Source organism: Staurois parvus, unplaced genomic scaffold (assembly GCF_062004578.1).
Source record: "Staurois parvus isolate SC_StPar_1 unplaced genomic scaffold, SC_StPar_1.0 ptg000796l, whole genome shotgun sequence".
NCBI classification, from domain to species: Eukaryota; Metazoa; Chordata; class Amphibia; order Anura; family Ranidae; genus Staurois; species Staurois parvus.
The window spans coordinates 489,357-513,999 of NW_028318592.1; the positions used below are offsets into that span (position 1 = coordinate 489,357).

The window sequence follows — 24,643 nt, forward strand, 5'->3', positions numbered from 1 at the left end:
TCTGCATGGTTCTTTATTAGAGGAAGTGAGCCAGTATCAGGAATGAGTATTCTGGTACCAGAAACTGCCCCCTTCATCAAGGCTTTAGGATGAGGAACAGTGTGTACTAGGCTTAATTAAAAATGTAACAAAAAAATCAGTGTTTTGTTGGGGTACAAAGTTTGACGCAGACTAAGAAAACTCCTGTTGCCCACCCCTATGTGCCTAAAGCAGGGGACCAGTGTCCAGGGATTACCTCCAGGCTGGGGGAGGGGGGACCCAGAGGAAAATGGGCCAAGACCCAGACTCACTACACCAGGATACTAGCTATTTTCCAGGGGAAAGGTAGGGACTCCCTACTTCGGGAGAGCATATCCCCTCCTCTTAGAGAGGGTCTTCTAGGACTGGGTCGCACTGGTTCAAATTGCCACTGCCCTGGACCTGTAGAGCACCCTAAGGCTACCTGCACCTTGCTGTACTGCCCAACCAAGGGTGAGCACCAGATCCAGAGTCCATTGCCAAAAGACAAAGTTACAGGAAGGCTATATGTCTTCAGTCGACAAGGGAATACGGTTCTCAGAGGTGCTGCCAAGGGGCAACCTTTTCAGAAGTTGACAGAATTAGCTGCAATAACTTTAGAGGTAGCCAAGTGAAGAAAGGACTTTTCCATGCAAAGAACAGAGTGTAGTCTTCTCAATCTTATTATTAATATTATACAGTATTTATATAGCGCCAGGTTTGCTCAGCGCTGTACATTATAGTGGGGGACAGTACATGAGACAATACATTAACAAAACAATACACGAGGGGTTCGAGGGCCCTGCTCTTTCGAGCTTACAATCTAGGAGGGAGGGGGTAGAGGTACAGGAGGAAGTGGCTGTGGGGGATGGAGTGGAGGAGATCGACTGTTAAGTGAGGGTGGGGTAGGCTTCCCTGAAGAGGTGGGTTTTCAGGGTGCGCCTAAAGGTGAGGAGGGTAGGTGACAGTTTGATAGATTGGGGTAGTGAGTTACAGAGGATGGAGGAAGTCCTGGAGAAGTCCTGGATCTTACAGGTAGAATCAGAATTTTAAGCCATAAACCTGATCTCAGTAGACAGAGGACACTAGCAAAAAAAAACTGAGGATTGTTGGGAATGGGAGGGGTTATATGGGCTGTCCTGACATTTTTTGCCATTGCCCCAACCTGAAGGTGCCAGCGTATAACCCACGGTTTTGATTATTGGAAGCCTGTGTCCTGTACTATATGATTGAGGAGAGGAGAAGCTCCTGTCCCAGAAGCCAGATACCATTACAACTCCGATACATTTTCCTCAACAGTCTGTCTATCTCACAATCATGCACCTGTGTTGTCTTCCAGTCACCCTGTTTTTCACTGAAGACTAAGAGAGGTTGTTTCAACCCACATTCTAAAGGCCTGATTCGCTGTTGTCACCATCAGAAAACTGATCCTGAAACATGTCATGCGGCCATCACCGGAGTGCACATAGACATGAAGTGGCCTTCAAAGAGGCTGCAAGAGATAAACAGCATTAAGGTGCAACATGATAAAAAAAAGTGGAATAAAGTATTAAAAAATTGTTTATGATACACATTTAGGAAACTACATGTCATCCACTAAACCTTTTACATCTTCTTTAATGGTGTGTCAGGTCAGCTTCGGTCTCTGAGTGGTTCAAATGGCTGAATTGATGTATAATGGCTAAAAGAAATGTAATTAAAATCAGTGTTATCACAGTCTGTAGTAGGTCTCTACCAAATGTCTGTACCTAATTATAATTTATTACAGAAAGGGGAGTGGGGCTATACATCTGTACTTTGCCTGTAGTTGTTGAGGTACTTTTCATGTAAGATTTCTGCAGCTAGAAGGACATCCCCTTTAAATACTACTGATTCTGAAGAGCAGTTTTCATTTTGGAGCAAAACCCGCTTTTTCAAATTTTTTTTTTTTTTGGAAGCAGAATCAAAACGTTGAGTGTAGGAGAAGCGAGTGAGTGAAGGAGGTATGATCCTCTGGGTGACCCTGTTCCTCTTCCTAGAAGTTTGGCTTGCATAGTGTTATTTGCTTTGCTTAACATAACTGGGTTGAAGACATTTTAATATTAAAGTATTAATTGAATAAGTTGTACATAGCCTTGTTGCCATCTCTGTATGTATTACGCCTATGAACTATTAAAATTTTGGTTCCTAAAAAAAACAAAAAAAAACAAAACCATGAACTTTATTTTTTTAAGAAAAACCCTAAAATTGTACAATATGTTCACATATCCTGCTGATCCCTAAACATTTTGAAGCTCCCTGTAGAACAGAATGTTAAACTCAGGGGCGTATTTATCACAAGGCACTTGCCTAGGGTGGCATTTTTCAGGGGGGCAGCACCTCCCCCCCAGAAGAAGGGATAAAAGAAGGGACACGTGCACCATGGGAACCAGGTGGGATCCGAGAGAGGCTGTGGGCTGCTTGATGGTGTATGCAGAGCCTGACTCTCGTTCCTGGGGATGTCCAGAGTTGTTGAGTGTCTCTCTGTCATTGGGGGGGTAGTGGAAGGCTCTCGTGGGTGGGGGCCGGGGGTGTTGTTGGTCAATGTCAGGCTTTCTCTGCAGGAGGGGGAAGGGGGGGTTGTGTTGGTTGGTGTCTGTGGGGGCAGATGATTTTTGTGTTGCCTAGGGCAGCACAAAACCTAAATACACCACTGGTTAAACTCACCTCTCCGGTGGCCCATGTTTTCTATCTTTCTTTTCAGCTTTCGACACTTCCTGGAGTGTCAGATTCCTATATTCTGGCCCCAGAGAGTGGTTCAATTCTTTGACCCCTATGAAACTACAGGACACAGCAGTGGGGTAGAGGTAGAAGAATGGAGCCACAGCACATGGTGGGTGGTCCAGACATCCAACACTTCTGGAAATGTCCAGTGCCAAAGGGTCTTATGGGCTACCTCTTCTATCACAGGGAATCTCAGATAGGATTTTTTTAAGAAATGACAGGGTCTCCTTTAAAGGTAAAAACAATATTCATCTTTGGTGTGAGCAGGAGAGTTCATCTGCTTAACCACTTGAGTAGCAGTCTGCATCATCTCTTAAATACCAGGCCATTTTTTAGTGCTGTGATAGTTTGACTGACAGTTACTCGGCCATGCATAACTGTACCCTCTGTCCATCTTGGGCCAATGTAAGTAGGTACACAAACCGGCCACTTTATTAGGCACACCTGTTCAATTGCTTGATAACATAAATTGCTAATCAGCCAATCACATGGCAGCAACTCAATGCATTTAGGCATTAGATGTGGCAAAGATAACTTACTGAAGTTCAAACTGAGCATCAGAAATGGGAAGAAAGGGGATTTATGTGGCTTTGAACGTGGCATGGTTGCTGCTGCCAGATGTGCTGGTCTGAGTATTTCAAAAACTGCTGATCTACTGAAATTTTCACACACAACCATCTCTAGGGTTTACAGAGAATGGTCCAAAAAAGAGAAAATATCCAGTGAGCGGCAGTTGTGTGGACTGAAATGCCTTGTTGATGTCAGAGGTCAGAGGAGAATGGGCAGACTGGTTGCTGTGACATTCAAATGGTACGGTCAGAATTTTGCATAAACAACATGAAATCATGGATCCATCCTGCATTGTATCAATGGTTCAGGCTGGTGGTGGTGTCATGGTGTGATGGATCCATCTTGCCTTGTATCAACGGTTCAGGCTGGTGGTGGTGTCATAGTGTGATGGATCCATCCTGCCTTGTATCAACGGTTCAGGCTGGTGGTGGTGTCATGGCGTGGTGGATCCTTCCAGCCTTGTATCAATGGTTCTGGCTGGTGGTGGTGGTGTCATGGTGTGGTGGATCCATCCTGCCTTGTATCAATGGTTCAAGCTGGTGGTGTCATGGTGTGGTGGATCCATCCTGCCTTGTATCAACAGTTCAGGCTGGTGGTGGTGTCATGGCGTGGTGGATCCTTCCAGCCTTGTATCAATGGTTCCAGCTGGTGGTGGTGGTGTCATGGTGTGGTGGATCCATCCTGCCTTGTATCAACGGTTCAGGCTGGTGGTGGTGTCATAGTGTGATGGATCCATCCTGCCTTGTATCAACGGTTCAGGCTGGTGGTAGTGTCATAGTGTGATGGATCCATCCTGCCTTGTATCAACGGTTCAGGCTGGTGGTGGTGTCATAGTGTGATGGATCCATCCTGCCTTGTATCAACGGTTCAGGCTGGTGGTGGTGTCATAGTGTGATGGATCCATCCTGCTTTGTATCAACGGTTCAGGCTGGTGGTGGTGTCATAGTGTGGTGGATCCTTCCAGCCTTCTATCAATGGTTCTGGCTGGTGGTGGTGGTGTCATGGTGTGATGGATCCATCCTGCCTTGTATCAACGGTTCAGGCTGGTGGTGGTGTCATGGTGTGGTGGATCCTTCCAGCCTTCTATCAATGGTTCCGGCTGGTGGTGTCATGGTGTGGTTGATCCATCCTGCCTTGTATCAACGGTTCTGGCTGCTGATGGTGGTGTCGTGGTGGATCCATCCTGCCTTGTATCAACGGTTCTGGCTGGTGGTGGTGTAATGTGTGGGAGAGATTTTCTTGGCAGTAGCAAGGTGTACCTAATAATGTGGCTGGTGAGTGTATGTACCTGTGAGATCCCCATGGAAAGTGGAAATCACTGTGGCAGATAACACTACTACAGTGATCTCCACTAGCTTTCGGGTCCTCTGTGGACAAGGGTGCCATTCAGAAAACATTTTGCGTTTTCTCAGTGAATGCAGCACCTTCTCTGATTAAATGAGATAAGGTAGTGACATCATGATATCCATCTCATTCAGAGAACGCTTTGCATTCATTGAGAACATGCAGTGTGTTCTCTGAATGACACCCATGCCAAGCGAGCAACTTCCAGTGTTTTGTAAGAAGCAGGACAGCCACTTGGCACCGGAACAATAAAGCTAGCAGCAATCACTGTAGTAGTTGTGCCTACTACATTGATTTCTAGCTTCCATGGGGACCCCACAGGTATGGAATATGCATAGTCGGACCAACATATAAATATGTAAACATTACCATACGTAAACTTCAGCTTTAACAGATGTTTTTTTCTTACAATGTAAGGGGGAAAAAGACCAGACTGTGGGAGTACAAACTCCCCCAAATTGAAACCTTTTTGGAAAGTAGATACCCAAAGGCAATCTTTGCCACATTTTTTTGTGAAATGAAGAAACACGCTGGTATTGATGGTGGTTAAAAAATATCAACACACTTTTGGATTTTAGTTTTGAATGGAGTAGTGAATGGTAAGAACCTGTGCTTGCCACCCTGCTTGGGAAATTCACCCTCTATATTTTGTCCTGGTGACCATTAGTGACATTTGACCTTAGTCACCTCCCTGAACAGGAGATGAGGAGGATGTCTTCCAGGGACAGATCTCACTGATGGAATTTACACTAAAACTGGCTATATGCCAGTACAAGTTAGTTTTAATTTTTTGGTTTGAAAATGCGTTCAATTTTCTAGTGCAGGGGTCTCCAAAGGGCCAGTTTACTGTCCTTCAGACTTTACAAGGGCCAGACTGTGGCCAATGGAGACAAACATACCCCATTGTCAGTGGGAGTAAAAAGATTATGTAGTCAGAAGGACTAAGAATAATGCCCTATCATTGGTATCAGTAAGAGGAATAGTGCCCCATCATTGGTGTCAGTGGGAGGAATAGTGCCCCATCATTGGTATCAGTGAGAAGAATAGTGCCCCATCATTGGTATCAGTGGGAGGAATAGTGCCCCATCATTGTACCAGTGGGAGGAATAGTGCCCCATCATTGGTATCAGTGGGAGGAGTAGTGCGCCATTATTGGTATCAGTGAGAGGAGTAGTGCCTCATCATTGGTGTCAGTGAGAGAAGTAGTGCCTCATCATTGGTGTCAGTGGGAGGAATAGTGCCCCATCATTGGTATCAGTGGGAGGAATAGTGCCCTATCATTGGTATCAGTGAGAGGAGTAGTGCCTCATCATTGGTATCAGTGGGAGGAATAGTGCCCCATCATTGGTATCAGTGGGAGGAATAGTGCCTCATCATTGGTATTAGTGAGAGGAATAGTGCATCATCATTGGTGTCAGTGTGAGGAATAGTGCCCCATCATTGGTATTAGTGGGAGGAATAGTGCCTCATCATTGGTATTAGTGGGAGGAATAGTGCCCCATCATTAGTATCAGTGGGAGGAATAGTGCCCCATCATTGGTATTAGTGGGAGGAATAGTGCCCCATCATTGGTGTCAGTGTGAGGAATAGTGCCCCATCATTGGTATTAGTGGGAGGAATAGTGCCCCATCATTGGTGTCAGTGGGAGGAATAGTGCCCCATCATTGGTGTCAGTGGGAGGAATAGTGCCCCATCATTGGTGTCAGTGGGAGGAATAGTGCCCTATCATTGGTATCAGTGAGAAGAATAGTGCCTCATCATTGGTATTAGTGAGAGGAATAGTGCATCATCATTGGTGTCAGTGTGAGGAATAGTGCCCCATCATTGGTATTAGTGGGAGGAATATTGCCCCTTCATTGGGATGAATAGCGCCCCATCATTGGTATTAGTGGGAGGAATAGTGCCCCATCATTGGTGTCAGTGGGAGGAATAATGCCCCATCATTGGTGTCAGTGGGAGGAATAGTTCCCCATCATTGGTGTCAGTGGGATGAATAGTGCCCCATCATTGGTATCAGTGGGAGGAATAGTGCATCATCATTGGTGTCAGTGTGAGGAATAGTGCCCCATCATTGGTATTAGTGGGAGGAATATTGCCCCTTCATTGGGATGAATAGCGCCCCATCATTGGTATTAGTGGGAGGAATAGTGCCCCATCATTGGTGTCAGTGGGAGGAATAATGCCCCATCATTGGTGTCAGTGGGAGGAATAGTTCCCCATCATTGGTGTCAGTGGGATGAATAGTGCCCCATCATTGGTATCAGTGGGAGGAATAGTGCCCCATTATTGGTATTAGTGAGAGGAATAATGCCCCATCATTGGTGTCAGTGGGGGGAATAGTGCTCCACCATTGGTGTCAGTGGGGGGAATAGTGCTCCACCACTGGTGTCAGTGGGAGAAATAGTGCCCTGTCATTAGTATTAGTGGGAGGAATAGTACCTCAACATTAAAAAATTGTGCCGTGCAGTACAGATGCTGCTAGTGATAGATTATAAAATTACCATATATCGTACAACATGGGTCATAAGAAACAACATTTAAATCCCAAATATACCAAAAAATAATATATATATAATTAAACACGTGTATATGATATGCGTTTATAGCAGGCTCCGTATTTTAAAAAAAATAAACACCATTCACTGTGAAAAAGAGTCCCAAGTGTCCATATATTCTCATAGATATCCTTGTTATGCGATAATCCAACCGTGTCATCTGTAACTTTTCCATTCTGCATTAATAATCCTCCATTTTATGCTATCACCATAGGCAGATTTCCCTTTATGAGCAATGGCATGCTCTCACCTTGTCAATAGGCTTCACAAGTAGGTCTAAATGCGCTTGCCCCTTGTAGTGGGCTCCCCTATACCACAGATACGATGGTTTGTTCCAGTCCACTGGTGCTTCTCAATCCAACTCCTTCCATTGCAATCCTTGGATATATATTGTTAAAAGCTTCTATTTCTTAATTAAAAATTAAATACACTCAACTTTTTGGGTGCACAAAGCTGGTGCACACAGTACACAGGCATGTATAGATGAAAACAACCAATAAAATAGCCAACTGTACACTTCCAGTTTGTGACCTCACTGGCTCTTCCGAACAAGTTGCGTCATTTAATCACATGACTTCATCAGGAGTGTGCCCCATCATTGGTACCAGTGGAAAGAATAGTGCACCATTGTTGATGTCAGTAGAATAGTATTCAATTGTTGATGCCAGGGGAAAAAAATAGTGCCCCGTCAGTGTCAGTGGATAGAATGATGCTCCGGTATTGGTATCAGTGGAAGAAATAGTACCCCATTGTTGGTGCCAGTTGAAGGAATAGTGCCCAAAGGGCCACATAAAGGACAGCAAAGGGCTGCATCTGGCCCATGGGCCACAGTTTGGAGACCACTGTTCTAGTGGTTAGTTGGGTCAAATTGATCAATGATCATTTTCAACTGTAGTGACGAGAAAATTAGGAGCAGGATGACATTTTTTTTCTTGAATTTCTAACAATGAATGTGGTTTTGTTTGTAAAATTCCATTTATTCCAAAAAGCAAATATTAAAAGCAAAAACAAGTTCTTTGGTATGACATTCATCAAGTCTCTGATGACATTATCAAATGTACTGCCAACATTTTTCATATGAACATTTGTATGAAAATCTACTAAGACCAGCTTCACTTTGAAGAGATTTCCTCTGTTGTGCTACAGAACAGAAGGTGAAGGGTCATGGCCCTGAGGGATCAACATACAAAAATAAAATATTCAGAAACTTCACAAAAATTCCAACTTTTTTCTTCACTATCCAAAAAATAAAAAAAAATGGTTGGAGTTGGGCTTTAAACTAAACCAGCCATGCATAAAATACCTTCTGGAATTTGAGTGTCATGTTGATCCTCTGGTTTTCTATAACAACAACAGATAAAGGTTGACCCAACAAATTTTCTATATCAACTGAAAATGATCAAATTTTTTTATCATGCAAAGCGACTGTTATTTTTTTTAGACTAAGAAAACCGCAGGCTGAGCTTGACGTTTGGTTTCAGTTATGTTTCCCGGATGTGGACCCAACAGAGAGACTGAAGAGATGTGATGAATAGATTCTGGAGGAAGGGGATGGCCGCCTCACCCTGCCAAACTTGTGACAGGCTCAGGTAATGTATGATATGAGAGGTCGACACCAGGTCCAGGCGTCTTGGCAAAAACCATTAAGTGTGTCCCATGGAGCTTCTGATGAGTATCACAATGGATGGGAGAGGCTCCAGATGAGAGCGGAGGCAGCTGAACAAAGGCGGAGAGAGGACCCTGTTGATTGACAAATGAAGCCTCAGAACCCATATAATTTTTCTTGAACTTCAAGCGAAAAACAAAATTTGTTAATAAATATGCCACGGGGAAAGTGCCCCCTCCGCAGCGTTGCTTTGGATGCACATTTTGTACATAATATGTCTCCATAAATATAACTCAAACATTATGACTACTTGTTCCATATGTGATTCAGAGCACCAAATAAAAGGGGCAGGAAATAATTGAAAAAAAATGAATATATCAAATATAAGTAAATGGAGCTAAACCTGATACATTAGGGCTAATTATGGTGGGTCACAAGCCTGGTGAGTGGAGAATTGACACCCAACCCCTACCAAAACTTGAGATGGAAAGAGTTGAAGCCTCTGTTAGTTTCTACCCCCAGTAGAGGTGTTCCGCCTAGTTTCCTGTTCCGGTGACCTCATAGGAAGCAAGGGGAAATATAAACAACGGCAACACAAACCGCATAAAAAAATCGGACAGATGTTATGTTTCCTCACATGGCTTGAAATGGTTAGACCAACAAATTGATATTTAAGTGTATATTGGAGAGTACCGAGTTCTCTGTTCTGAACATCTGCTGTGTCCATTATGAGGGATTCCTACCATTCCTGGGGTGAGGTCCTGGGACTGTACACCTGCTATGCCAAAAATGAGAGGTCCCTACCATCCCTGTGCTGAGTTCCTGGGTCTGTACACGTGCCCTGCCCATGACGATGTGTTCTCACCATCCCTTAGGTTCCCATGTCTGTAGACCTGCTGTGTCCATTATGAGGGTTCTTACCATCCCTGTGTTGAGGTCCTGGGTCTGTACACCTGCTGTGGCCACGATGAGAGGTTTCCACCATTCTTGTACTGCATTTCTGGGTCTGTACAGCTGTTATGCCCATGATGAGAGGTTTCCACCATCCTTACGCTGAATTCCTGGGTCTGTACAGCTGCTATGCCCATGATGAGAGGTTTCCACCATCCTTATGCTGAATTCCTGGGTCTGTACAGCTGCTATGCCCATGATGAGAGGTTTCCACCATCCTTATGCTGAATTCCTGGATCTGTACAGCTGCTATGCTCATCATCCCTTAGCTAGGTTCCAAATATAACAAAATGGAGCTAAACATAATACTAGTTACTATGCTAGTTACGATGGGTCACAAGCCTGGTGAGTGGAGAACTGACACCCAACCCCTACCAAAACTTGAGTTGGGAAGGGTTTGAGCCTCTGTTAGTTTTTTTTGTTTATTGCAGTGACCCCCCGCATAAATGTTTCCCCTCATTTCCTGTTCCAGTGACCACATAGGAAGCAAGGGGAAGTATATACAATGCCAACACAGAGAGTATAAAAAGCTGACAGTGGTTATGTTTCCTCACATGGCTTGAAAGGGTTAGACCAACAAATTGATATTTCAGTGTTTGTTGGAGAGTACCGAGTTCACAGATCTGTATACCTTTTGTCCCACCATCCCTGAGTTAAGTACCTGGGTCTGTACACCTGCTGTGCCCATGTTGATGGGCTCCCTTGATCCCTGCTGGATTTCATATTTATTTTATAACACAGAGAATGTAAAAGGAGGAGTTAGGACACACAAAGGTTACTGGGAACATCCAAAACTCCCAAGCAGACAGGAGCAGAGATAGGAAGTATGGCAGAGAGATTTTGCTGTTGGAGCATCCAAGCCAGTGGTTGACTGAGCCCACCAGGAACCTAACTTAAAATAACAATTTTTAGATGGACTGATCCTTTAAATGGTTACAGCTGTGTATCATTTTTTTAATGTCCTCCATAAAAATCTTTAATACTAAAAAAAAAAAAAAAGATATAATGCTGAAAATGGAGTAAAAAAATACTGGCACTAATTTTGAAGAACTAGACAGTTATTAATAGCTTTCCTGGGAAAATGAATTGTTAGATCTGGGAATCTCCAAAACTTATCAGACATAAAAAAAACATGATTCAAATATGGGCAGTATTTTTGTAGGAACAGTCTACCATTTGGTGTAGACCAGTGGTCCCCAACCTGTGGCCCATGGGCCGGATGTGGCTCTTTGCTTGCCTTTACCCAACCCTTGGAGCACTATTCCTCCCACCATGGGGATACCAACAGTGGTCAATAATTCCTCACACCGACACCAATGATGGAACATGATTCCACCCACTGATACCAATGATGGGGTACAATTCCTCCCACTAACACCAATGATGGGGTACAATTCCTCCCACTAACACCAATGATGGGGTACAATTCCTCCCACTGACACCAATGATGGGGCACTATTCCTCCCACCATGGGGATACCAACAGTGGGGAATAATTCCTCACACCGACAAGAACGATGGAGCATGATTCCTCCCACTGATACCAATGATGGGGCACAATTCCTCCCGGACACCAATGATGGGGCACCATTCCTCCTCCTGCTGATCACGTGTTATGTAATTTTTTTTTTTTTTACTACAAGTATCCACCGAGCCAGATGATTTTTCTACTCCCACTGGTCACAGTTCAGCCCCCTTGAAGCCCAAAGGACAGTAAACTGGGCTTTGTTTAGAAGGTTTGGAGATCCCTGGTGTGGACTATGTACGTCCAGTGGTGGGCCTCAGTTATCAGTGCCAAAAAAGGTGTCAACGTGCCAAACAGTGAGTTTGGTATGTGGACTAGTGAGCATTGCGACTTTGTAGGATCCACTTCCAGTTGACAAGCAATACTATCTACATAGAGATTTTAGAATCTCCTATTGTGTTTGGGGGTTTCCCTCAGGTGGTCTGGTTTCTTTCTACAACACGAAATCATAATAGAAGGTAAAATGGCTTCTGTCTAGCTTAGCTTTATTCTGTGCCTGAGAGAATTTTCGGACATGTTGCTAACTGATCAGGATAATTATCAGTTTCCAATACAAAGCAAGTCTTCAGTTGAAGGGTTTGACAGCTCTTCACAAAAGCCGTACCAGCCGTACACATGTATGTGGCCTCTGGGAAGGTGAGCCTTAACGCCAAGAGACTGCATATATGTGTACCTAAAGATATATAGAACTGTGCTGCAGCGGCTAACGGAAAGTTCTTGAGCTCTACGTTCAATCAGGAGCTTTTTGATCATGTGACCGCCAATCAGAGAGGCGCATGGGGGTTAAAGTGTATATAAACCCAAATTAATGCTAGGTATCATATCCCTCAGTATCCAAATTTCGTAAGCAAATACATTTTGTGAATATGCTGCAGTTTCTTACCTGGAGATGCTGCCAGTAACCAAACTTCCTGTTGTAGATCCTGCCTTGAAATTAGCAGCAGTGCTGTCAGCCTGTCATGTAAACTCCTTCAGTTGGTCGTTGTTCTGATCATCTGGTAGACCCCCAGTAAACAGCCCAATAGCCAACTGACGATGTTTCTCACATGTTGGATGGATCTGCTTCATAAATCTGTATTGTGTAACCTTTCCACATAATTTATCACCGGTCGGATACAATGATCTAAGGCTGATTGGAACTTGCTGTGAGAAGCATTTTAGAACATAGCTGCAGTAGGTGTGTTTGGAATCCATCTCTCCCATCCCCAGGGGGGAATTCTACAAGGCATTTGCCTAGGGTGGCATTTTTCAGGGGGGCAGCACTACCCCCTGGAAGAAGGGAAACACGCGGCATGTGGACCTGGTGGGTTCCGAGAGAGGTACAGGTTTCATGACGGTGTATGCACAGCCCGGCTCTCGTTCCCGGAGCTGTGAAGTTGAGTGTCTTTCTTTCTCTCGCCATGGGCGATGGTGGCTGGTGTATGGGGGTAGTGGTAATGGAAGGCTCTCTAGGGTGAGGGGGGCAGCGGTGTTGTTAGTCAATGTCTGGCTCTCTCTGAGGGGGGCATTTTTGTGTTGCCTAGGGCAGCACAAAACCTAAATACACCACCACCCCTCCCCCCCAATACAAACAGGGGATCTCAGATGAGCAAATTACCTGCAAAAGGGAGTGCGATTGACAGATACTATAATGTCTAGATTGAAATAACAGAAGTCAGAGCAGGTATTTTGTGCCCCCCCTATGCATCCCATGCCTTTGACTGGAGTGTACTTTTATATTACTAGATCTATAGCAAAGGGCCGCATTTGTGTTGGAGCTCTGGGTCTTGCAGATCAGACATGACTGAACCCACAGCGAGTTTGCATTACATCCCTAACAAGGACAGTGACAAACACCATGGAAATATGTTGATATGTCTAAACCATCCACTTCCAAACAGAACCGATGAAGTCAACTTCCATGAGACCATCTGCCTTGCATGCCAGACCCAATCTGGGATTCTTCCTGTAGCCACAAGTAAAAAAAAAATCCAGGCCACACACCTCTATGGTTTTTTTCTCCACTTTCAATAAACATTGACATCATTGGATGGATATTCTTGTATCATTACTCCTACCCAACGTGACTCCTCACTTGTTTTGCACTCAATCTGGACGTATTCATAGAGATAATTCCTGATGATTGAAGAGGAACTTCTGTCTACCTTTATAATATATTCCCCTCGTTCCTTGAGAGATGGGTTGTCCTCCAAAAACATACTCACCATTCCACCAAACCTCGTCTGCCATTGAGTAAACCACTTCTCACCCTATGCTGAGGCTATACCTTAGTTTAGGGGCTTTTGTTTCGAGTTAAGAGTATTTTGGTTACATATAACAACACTTAATTAGTGAGAGGGTTTGGTAAAAATAATTTTTTGATAGTCCACCAAATGTAGAAAATGTCTGGTGTAAGCCGCTGCTTCATCTCAATATTTTGGGTCCTGGGCCATCTTTTTCTCTTCTTGCATCATCAGGAGACTGCTCGTATCTCTCTGGTTCTTGCAGTTGACCCAAGGCCTCCTGGGATGCATGAATGTTGGCGTCCCAGAAGGCATTGCCCGGGGGGGTTGGGTTGGGGTGACATTCCCACCTAGACAAGAAGGCTGTGAAGCTGCCATAGATGGATATAATTTCGAACAAAAATTCTTAGGAAAATTTCTATGAAAATTCTCAGAACATTCGAATATCATTTGAAAGATTTCCCTTACTTTTTAAGATTTAGTTTTGAAATGAATGGACTTTACTGAAAAAAAACAGATTCATTTGACAACATTTTTCCATCCTGCTCCTTCAAATAATCTCATCACTGTGGTTGAAAACACATGCCGATTTGACCCCACTAATGCTCAGAGAAACAAACTTTCCTAAGAATTTTCGGTAAAATTATATCCATCTATGACCATCTGAGGGCAGCACAGTGGCTTAGTGGTTAGCACTTCTGCCTTGCAGTAATTGGGTCATGGGTCCAAATCCCAACCATGGCACCTCCTGCATGGAGTTTGCATGTTCTCCCTGTGTTCGCGTGGGTTTCCTCCAGGTACTCCGGAGACTTGCTGGTAGGTTATTTGGCTCCTGTCTAAATTGTTCTAGTTTCATCCCTGGCCATGGGGGATCTCCTGCATGGTGGGGGTTGGGGAAAGACCTGGCAACCTACCCTGTAAAATAATTGCTAAGAGAATTCATGGAAAAAGTCGCTTACGGTCCATACAATCACCAAGGGTAAGATACAACTGGATAGATAGATTGATGATAGATAGATAGATAGATAGATAGATAGATGATATAGGATAGATAGATAGATAGATAGATAGATAGATAGATAGATAGATAGATAGATAGATAGATAGATAGATAGATAGATAGATAGATAGATAATATAGAATAGATAGACAGATAGATAGTTAATATAGAATAGATAGATAGATAGATAGATAGATAGATAGATAATGATAGATAGATAGATAGATAGATAGATAGATAGATAGATAGATAGATGACCATCTGAAGAGCAGGGCCAGGTGTTCCTGTCGTGGCGAATATAAAAAAAAATCCCATTTATTTTAATACTGATGGATCAACGGATAATGAAAATGATCATTTATGGTTCAAGGCTAACTCCAGGCAAAGTAACTGAATCTGTTTTTTTTCTTCTTTTTTTTTCAACCTCTTCCTCAGAGCCACCAAGCAGTGAGACTGCGCCAGTCTCCGCCTCTGGTACAACCAGGGACGGCCCACATGTGTTTCTAGAATCTGCATTAGCTAACATATATAAGAGAGGTACAGTCTCACCGCTTGGTGGCTCTGAGGAAGAGGTTGAGACCTCGAAACGCGTTAACCTGTTATAAGTCCAAAAAAATGGAACCCTGGACTTCCATGCAATGTGGATTGGACGCCGCTGTTTAGTGTGATGTGCCTTTGACCTGTTTGCCTATTGTGAGGACGATATTTACATCCTTCCAATAAATTTTTTTATGATAATGCACTTGGCTGGCGCGCCCTCTGCTTGTTTTTATTTGTATCCAGTGACATTGGACTACCCCGGTCCATTGAGGGCAGCAAGGAGTGCATTTTCCAGGATATCTGTTACCATAACCCTAGCCAAGTCCATCCCGAAGCGCAGGGGTACAGAGTTTGCTGTGTTTTCATAGAGGGATATGCTTTGTTCATTTTTTAGAGCTTTACAACCACTTTATTGGTTTGCCTGGAATTTAGTTGTAACCCCCCCGGCTGTATTCCTGAGTGTAGCTCAAGGTAAAGTTTCAGCACCACAAGTGGTAACCCCGAGCTACACTCGGGAATGCACTGCAGCGTTGCTCCGGGATCCCTCAATCACTTACCTTGTCCTGCGCTCCCGCGATGTCCCTCCTGCAGTGTCCCCTGTAATGTCCTCCGGCCGATGCCGGCATCTGTCTTCCGGGTTCTGTTCCCTGCGACGTCAGGACATACGGGGGACGGAACTGGCGGGAAATTAAAAAATGTGAAAAAGTGACATTCACTAAAATCACATAGTATAACATTCCTGTATCAAACCATTTCACATACATTTTGTCCCGAGTGCTTTGTCCGGCGCCCTGCCTGCATTTTTACTGTTCTTTCTGCCTGGAAACTGAGAAACGTCCATGGCGTCCAAAAAGCGTCCTTTTAGGTCAAAAGCGGTTTTAGACCGGCTAGAGAACAGCGATAGTAAATCAGAACCACTTGCAGAATTGAGTGATAATGATTCGTGGGGGAAATTCCTCATCAGACACTGAAAACGATTCTGCGACTTTGCTCAGCGATGTGCGAACTTGGCGCTATATTTCACATTTCAGTGTTTTTGGTTTGATTATATTATTGAATTACATTTATTATATTATTTTTTATAATTATTTATTAAATTATAATTTATGATTTCTTGTTTCAAATTTTATCATACCCGGGATGTTTACTAGACTCTTGTCCGGACAGATTTCAGGGAGTTATTCCTAAAAATTACAGCCTACAATAAAAAAATCAACATATTTCCATGCAAAAAAATGTACCGCTTTGAGCACAGAAATAGTGACATAATCAGACTGCTAGGGGGGTTAAACCCCCTCTGTCACACAGAATTTGGGAATGCTTTCTACATAGCTTCAGCAAAGGAACCATTATTTTTCAAAGTGATAGTACAATACACAGGAAAACTCTTGTAGTGGTTTTAGTCACTTCTTTGAAATAAAACAATTCTTAAAAAAAAAAAAAAAAAAAAAGGTTACAAAACGAAAATTAAATGTGTCAGGTGTGTTAATAACCGTAACAATCAACAGATCAGCTGATCACTCTGCATTCTGGTCACAATGAATCTGATGAGAACATTAAAAAAAATAATAGAAAAAAAAAAAGAACAGGTAAAGTACCATTAAAGGCCAACCCTCCCCCCAAAAACTGATCAGTTTTACATGATTGCTGGCAAAATGAATGACATGCTATTATTTTAACATATCATGAGGATGCTGGCTGGGCAGGTATGGGTCACTGTAGTCATTATTAAGAAGCTGGTTCAGATCGCTGATAAGCAGCTGATGCTGGAGCGTGCAACGGACAGACCGGAGGAGATCAGCAGCTCTAAAAGGCAACAAAAACAATTAAGGGGCAAAAAAAGGGAAAAAAAAGTGTATTTCATGACTTTAAAAAAAATGGCAACTGTATATGATACACCAAATTATTGCAAACTAAAGGGAAATGCAACAAAAAAAAATTAAGGGGCAAAAAAAGAAAAAAAATTTATTTTATGACTTTAAAAAAAATGGCAACTGTATATGATACACCGAATTATTGCAAACTAAAGGGAAATGCAACAAAAAAAATTAAGGGGCAAAAAAAGGAAACAAAAATGTTTTTTATGACTTTAAAAAAAATGGCAACTGTATGATACACCAAATTATTGCAAACTAAAGGGAAATGCAACAAAAAAATTAAGGGGCAAAAAAAGGGAAAAAAATGTATTTTAGGACTTTTAAAAAAAATGGTAACTGTATATGATACACCAAATTATTGTAAACTAAAGGGAAATGCAACAAAGAAAATTAAGGGGCAAAAAAAGGAAACAAAAATGTTTTTTATGACAAAAAAAAATGGCAACTGTATATGATACACCGAATTATTGCAAACTAAAGGGAAATGCAACAAAAAAATTAAGGGGCAAAAAAAATGTATTTTATGACTTTTAAAAAAAATGGCAACTGTATATGATACACCGAATTATTGCAAACTAAAGGGAAATGCAACAAAGAAAATTAGGGGCAAAAAAAGTTAAAAAAATGTATTTTATGACTTAAAAAAAAATGGCAACTGTATATGATACACCGAATTATTGCAAATTAAATGTCATCCAGTTAGGATTTACAGTAACAGTTGACATCTGTCAGACAGTAACAACCAATAGCTGCTGCGTAGTGTAATTCATACGGTTGTCTTCAGTTTGCTCCATAGACAGGATTGTACAGATTACCAACTTCTATCATAGTCCCAAGGCTTCTATTGCACATACATTTTTCTGGAAATTTCCACAGGATCAAGATAATACCAAAATGATAAACATAACATACACAGCAGTATATAACCCGTTCTTTAAATGAAAAAAACAAAAAACAAAAGCAAAAAACATTAAAGCTGAACTTTGGGATAAGTGAATCTATTTGTATTTCTTCCAGGTCTGTGAAATAATCCAGTGTGATACTTTCCCTCTGTGCAGGAGCTTCCTGTGATGAAGACCGCACACTGCTGCTCTCTCTCCTTGTGCAGGGTGACCGGTGTTGTCTCCACCCCCTCCGGTAGTGGGTGGTGCCTGCAAGGTCCCTCCCACAGCTTTTCTCTCTGCACAGGCCATATAGAGGACAGTGATGACATCACTGCTGGTTTGGTGGCTATTGAGGAATATATTTAAATAAATGGTTTTGCAACCAGAATTCAGCTTTGAGTCCAAGGAAGGGGTGAAACGCGTAAATGGAAAGGATCCTGGGTCCATCCCACAGCATTGCTCTTTGCACAGGCTATGTAGAGAACAGTGATGACATCTTTACTGCATGGGTGGCTATTGAGGACAATATTTAAATAAATGGTTTTGTGGCCAATATTCAGATCGGAGAAGTAGAAGGGGGTAAAACGTGTCAAAGGAAGGATCCTGGGTCCCTCCCATAGCTTTGCTCTGTGCAAAGTCCATGTAAAGGACAGTGATGCCATCACTGCTACTTTGGTGGCTATTGAGGATTATATTTAAATAAATGGTTTTGTAACCAGAATTCAGTTTTGAGTTCCAGGAAGAGGTGAAACGTGTTAGTGAAAGGATCCTGCGTCCATCCCACAGCTTTCCTCTTTGCACAGTCTATGTGGAGGACAGTGATGAAATCACGGCTGCTTTGAAGGCTATTAGGGAAAATATTTAAATAAATGGTTTTGTGACCAGTATTCAGATCAGAGCCCTAGAAGGGGTGAAACGCGTTATTAAAGGACCCTGGGTCCCTCCCACAGATTTGCTCTGTGCACAGGGCCATGTAGAGGACGGTGATGACTTCACTGGTACTTTGCTGGCTTTTGAGGAATATATTTAAATAAATGGTTTTGAGACCAGAATTCAGCTTTGAGTTCTAGAAGGGGTGAACCGCGTTATAAAGAACCCTGGGTCCCTCCCACAGCTTTGCTCTGTGCACAGGGCCATGTAGAGGACAGCGATGACTTCACTGCTACTTTGCTGGCTATTGAGGAATATATTTAAATAAATGGTTTTGTGACCAGTATTCAGATCAGAGTCCTAGAAGGGGGTGAAACGCGTTAGTGAAAGGATCCTGGGTCCCTCCCACAGCTTTGCTCTCTGCACAGGGCCATGTAGAGGACAGCGGTGACTTCACTGCTACTTTGCTGGCTATTGAGGAATATATGTAAATAAATGGTTTTGACACCAGAATTCAGCTTTGAGCCCCAGGAGGGGGTGAAACGCGTTAGTAAAAGGATCCTGGGTCCCTCCCACAGCTTTGCTCTGCGCACAGAGAAATATATGTAAATAAAAGATTGTGAGCCCTGGAGTTCAGCTTTAAAGTTGAAACAAAAAGGCAAACCAACTGAAATGATTCCAGGACAAACTATGCAATTCTACATAAAACAGAAACATTGATGCAAAGGCTTGTATCTTTTTTTTTTTCCAGAATCTATCAGATTGGGCAATACTGGCAATTGCAGAAGGCAAATAACCGCATTATTATACCGTAACTCCTCCTCCTTGGCTTTGTGGCATGTGGACGCAACTTTGAGGGGGGAGGGACCGTTACCTCGAGTTCTTCGGAAGTGAGGTCAACAGATGCGCTGCAGATACTATGAAGTTTTTCGACATAAATAATGTCCTCAAATGTCTCTTAAGGAAGTCATTGAGATGCACTGAAAAGGAAAATGAACCGTGAAGGTCAATACCCATGCGGATGGATCAAGCTCAACCGTAGGGTGTGCTGCGATGATGGCGTCAGATGGGGGGGGGGGCACACCGTTCTCCTCCTCACAGACTGCCGATGTTGGGGAAACTCTTCAGCTTCTCTGGGAAGTCATCTTTGTACAGGACGGGGTCTGCCCGGTGCTCCACCACTTTCAGAGGCATGGTGCCAAAGACGCTGGCGAATTTATTAATGCATTCTGACCTGGGGGAAGGAATACGCAGCGAAGACAACGTGATTTATGACGCCGGAGGCAGGAGCTGCTAATAAACATTTATGGATATTTCAGCAATCTACCAAACGGCAGACTTCTACTTTCACTGCTTTGATATCTAGAGCTATGATCTGTTGTTATTTTATAGAGAACTTTACGGTCGCTCATCAAAAGTGTGCAACCTTTATTGTGCAACAAGAATATCAAATAAAATGGTTAGCACATCCGCCTGGCAGTACTAGGGTCGTTGGTTCGAATCCCAACCACGGCACCACCTGCCTGGAGTTTGCATGTTCTCCCTGTGTGGGTTTCCTCCCACACTCCAAAGCCATGCTGGTAGGTGAATTGGCTCCTGCCTAAATTGTCCTAGTTCATCCCTGGCCATGTGGGATCTCCTGCATGGTAGGGGTTGGGGAAAGACCTGGCAACCTACCCTGTAAAAATAATTGCTAAGAGAATTCATGGAAAAAGTCGCTTACGAGTGACGGCCCATGCAATCACCAAGGGTGGGATACGACTGAATGGATAGATAGAGATGTGTATGTATGAATGTGAGTTAGGGACCTTAGACTGTACACCCCTTGAGGGTTAGGGACCTTAGATTGTACGCCCCTTGAGGGTTAGGGACCTTAGATTGTACGCCCCTTGAGGGTTAGGGACCTTAGATTGTACGCCCCTTGAGGAATGGGGACCTTAGATTGTACACCCCTTGAGGAATGGGGACCTTAGATTGTGCACCACCTGAGGGTTAGGGACCTTAGATTGTACGCCCCTTGAGGGTTAGGGACCTTAGATTGTACGCCCCTTGAGGAATGGGGACCTTAGATTGTACACCCCTTGAGGAATGGGGACCTTAGATTGTACACCCCTTGAGGAATGGGGACCTTAGATTGTACACCCCTTGAGGGTTAGGGACCTTAGATTGTACGCCCCTTGAGGAATGGGGACCTTAGATTGTACACCCCTTGAGGAATGGGGACCTTAGATTGTACACCCCTTGAGGGTTAGGGACCTTAGATTGTACACCCCTTGAGGGTTAGGGACCTTAGATTGTACGCCCCTTGAGGAATGGGGACCTTAGATTGTACACCCCTTGAGGAATGGGGACCTTAGATTGTACACCCCTTGAGGGTTAGGGACCTTAGATTGTACACCCCTTGAGGGTTAGGGACTGATGGGAATGTACAATATATATGTAAAGTGCTGCGTAAATTGATGGCGCTATATAAGTACCTGAAATAAATAAAAATAAAATAAATCCGTGAAAAGTGCTAAATTTATACAGCTTGTAGAGCTCTCAAAAAAGGGGGATCTGAAGTTACACTTGAGGGTTAGGGACTGATGTGAATGTACAATATATTTATTTATTTCAGGTACTTATATAGCGCCATCAATTTACGCCACGCTTTACATATATATTGTACATTCACATCAGTCCCTAACCCTCAAGTGTAACTTCAGATCCCCCTTTTTTGAGAGCTCTACAAGCTGTATAAATTCAGCACTTTTCACAGATTTATTTTATTTTCATTTCTTTAAGGTACTTATATAGTCAATTTATGCAAATATATATTGTACATTCAGTGCCTAACCCTCAAGGGGTGTACAATCTAAGGTCCCTAACTTACATTCATACATACACATACTAGGGGCAATTTAGACAGGAGCCAATTAACCTACCAGCATGTCTTTGGAGTGTGGGAGGAAACCCACGCAGGCACAGAGAGAACATGCAAACTCCAGGCAGGTGGTGCCATGGTTGGGATTTGAACCAATGACCCTACTACTGCCAGGTGGAAATGCTAACCATTCAGCCACTGTGCTGCCCATGTATATGTAAAGCGCTGTGTAAATTGACAGCGCTATAAAAGTACCTGTAATAAATAAATAAAAGAACACAGGCCGAGGACGTAAAACTAAAACTTGCTTTGCACAAGTCAGGTTCAGGACCAGGACAACAGCCCCAGTGATCTCTTTAAAACGTCATTTCCCCCAACTTACAACAATGTTCTGGAGCCGCTCGCCACCTCCAGAGGGTAAATGAACTTTACTGTTCAGCACCAGAGCTCGCAGCTGCCTGTACAACTAAACCCAATAGGGTGAAACGCGTAGCTATGTGTGGCTACAGGCACAGACTGTGCAGGAAGCCGGTGCTTTTACTATCTTTTTTTTTTTTGTCAATAAATGTTTATAAAATATAAAAAATTAAAAAAAAAAAACCCCATGCAGGCTATTCCACAGTTTGTGGACGGACGTGTACAAATGATCGTTCAATATTGAGTTAAGAAATGAGAACAAACAGCGCACAGGTAATCTTGTCGTCAAACAAGAGCTGAAGTTTGGTGCTTTTACTATTTTGACGACATCAGTGTGCAGCCTTGATTCCCACTCCACCAAACACTGGTCACTGCTTCCTTGTGCAGGGAAAATGGTCTCGTCTCCGCCCTCTCCTCTAGTTTGCTGCCGACAGCCTATAGTGGGAGGGGCCTGCTGGGTCCTAAAGGAGTATCTGTTCATCATGGTCTTGTAATTTCCACCTGTGTTATTGGACTAGTCCCCTAGTTCATGTCCTGAGCCAGAATTGCATGTAGTGGGAGGAGCTGTGGGCGGAAACATGAAAGGCGGGCTGAAGACATCAGCAATAAATTAATTACACCAACTGGACTAATCACGCACAGAGAACTACACTGGGCCAATGAGGGCAGTGATGCCCATGCGGTTAACAATCGGCAGAAAGTTTATGGTCCCCAGGGCGGGAAATGGCGCTCAAAGCGCTAGTAAAATTGGACTTTAAAAAGGGATATTGTTGTATGGATCAGGATTATGCTTTGACGGAAGGCAACAAGGTACAATAAAGGCTATACACAAAATCATTTAGATTTTTGCCTGGAGGGGGGCTTTAAAATATGGTTGGCAATTGAATGCTTATAGCCTGGTTTATCCTAAAGTGATACTAAAGCCTTGTTTACAGGTAAAGTTGATCCAGGGAATATCCGATTGCCTCTCCGGGGATCAGGAAGGAATTGTTTTACCCTGCAGGAGCAAATTGGATCGTGCTTTGCTGGGTTTTTTGCCTTCCTCTGGATCAACTGTGGGTGTAGGATTATAACTTTTTTTTTTTTTTTAATGGTTGAACTGGATGGACTTTTGTCTTTTCTCAGCCAGACTAACTATGTAACTAGGTTTATTTTTTTTTCTTTTTAAAATAACAAACATGTTATACTTACCTGCAGTAGTTTTGCACAGACCAGCCCCGATCCTCCTCTTCTTGGGTGCCCCGCCAGCGATTCTGGCTCCTACCCCCTGAGCTGTGCCCCCATAGAAAGCCGCTTGCTATGGGGGGCCACTGGTACGTGCTTATCCCTGAGCCACCCCCACCTTCTCACAGGCTGTGATTAACAGCAGCGGAGGAGAGAGAGAGGAACGCCTGTCAAATTCTCCCTGAAAATCTGAACGTGGATAGCTTTTCAGAGACCAAAGTAAGTAATGACTAGCCCTATGGGCCCCTTTATGAATTTGCCCTCTGTGTTTTTTAGTCTCAAGCTGCGTTCTTATATGGGAACGCAGAAACGGCGTAGTTCTAAATACAAAGAGCCATAGCGACCAATCAGAATCCACCTTTCAGATGACAGACTAGTACAGGATGGATGTTGGATGGTTTCCCATAGCAATCAGATTCTCCCTATCCTCCCAGTGAAGTATAGGAGACACATCTAGAGAGGAGACCAAGGGAAAAGCACAAGAGGCGTGAGCTGGATAGCCGGAGAAGGGGTTAATCAGCCAGGCAGGCAATAAGAGACCTGCACAGGGGATACGTACAGCCCTATTCCCTCCTGTGGGTCTTCCAATCCCCCCCTCACATTCCTGCCATTCCTGCAGCCGATTGCTTGACAGGAGAGCAATCAGCCCTCGGCCCCAGCTACAGATAAGGCCTGAATGGTGAAGTTCCTACATATGGACAGAGATGACGGCTTACATAACTCAGAGAGCCTGTTAACCCCCTCCCAGCTGGGCCTTTCTGAAGCATTGGCAGGTCAACCATAATTCTCTGGAAGGCTTGTCCTAATGACCACTAAGGACAGTAGGTCTCCCGGTGACCTCTCTTGGCCCACAGACCTTGCCACATAATATTTTGCTAGACATGAAAGGCTTGTTCAGTTAAAGTGGAGTTCCCTCTGTTCTCAATGCCCCCTTGGTGTACATTCCTAAATGTATATATATATATATATATCCATTTAGAAATGTACACCAGGGGGGTATTGAGAACAGAGGGACTTGTAAATATATAGTTTTTCGAAATACCTTTTTTTTTTTAAGGGATCCGAATGGCACTTCTGGTCCCAGGCACCTACGCGTTGACATCGTTAGGTGATTCCCATGGACTCCTGGGATATTCGTATTTTTTTATATATTTCATATATTTATTACAGGTATGTCATCCCGGTCCTGACCCTGTGCAAATCAACTTTCAGTTTTACATCCCTGGCCTTTTTAAAAAAATTGTATTTATTTCAGGTACTCATATAGCACCGTCAATTTACGCAGCGCTTTACATACAGTTGGGTCCATATATATTTGGACACAGGCACAATTTCAGTTTTTTTCAGGTATTTTCCAAAACATATTCAAGCTATAGTTCTATAATGGATATGGGCGGACAGTGCACACTCTCTGGTTTAATTTGAGGGTATGTACATCCAAATTGGAAGAAGGGTTT

General features: G+C 43.4%; 1 protein-coding gene across 3 annotated transcripts in view; it reads right to left on the bottom strand.

Annotated features, from left to right (window-relative positions):
* Nucleotides 1-1,539: 1,539 nt before the first annotated feature.
* Nucleotides 1,540-24,643, bottom strand: part of EXT2 (exostosin glycosyltransferase 2) — a 129,641-nt gene continuing 106,537 nt past the window's right edge. For 2 of the 3 annotated variants that reach the window (XM_089654755.1, XM_089654756.1), the window contains exon 14: nucleotides 16,435-19,916. In XM_089654755.1, coding sequence (XP_089510881.1) covers nucleotides 19,778-19,916 — 139 coding nt within the window. In that variant the 3' untranslated portion in view covers nucleotides 16,435-19,777. Of the gene's footprint in view, nucleotides 1,679-16,434; nucleotides 19,917-24,643 lie in introns of those variants that run through there. The other variant, XM_089654757.1, reaches the window with a different exon arrangement.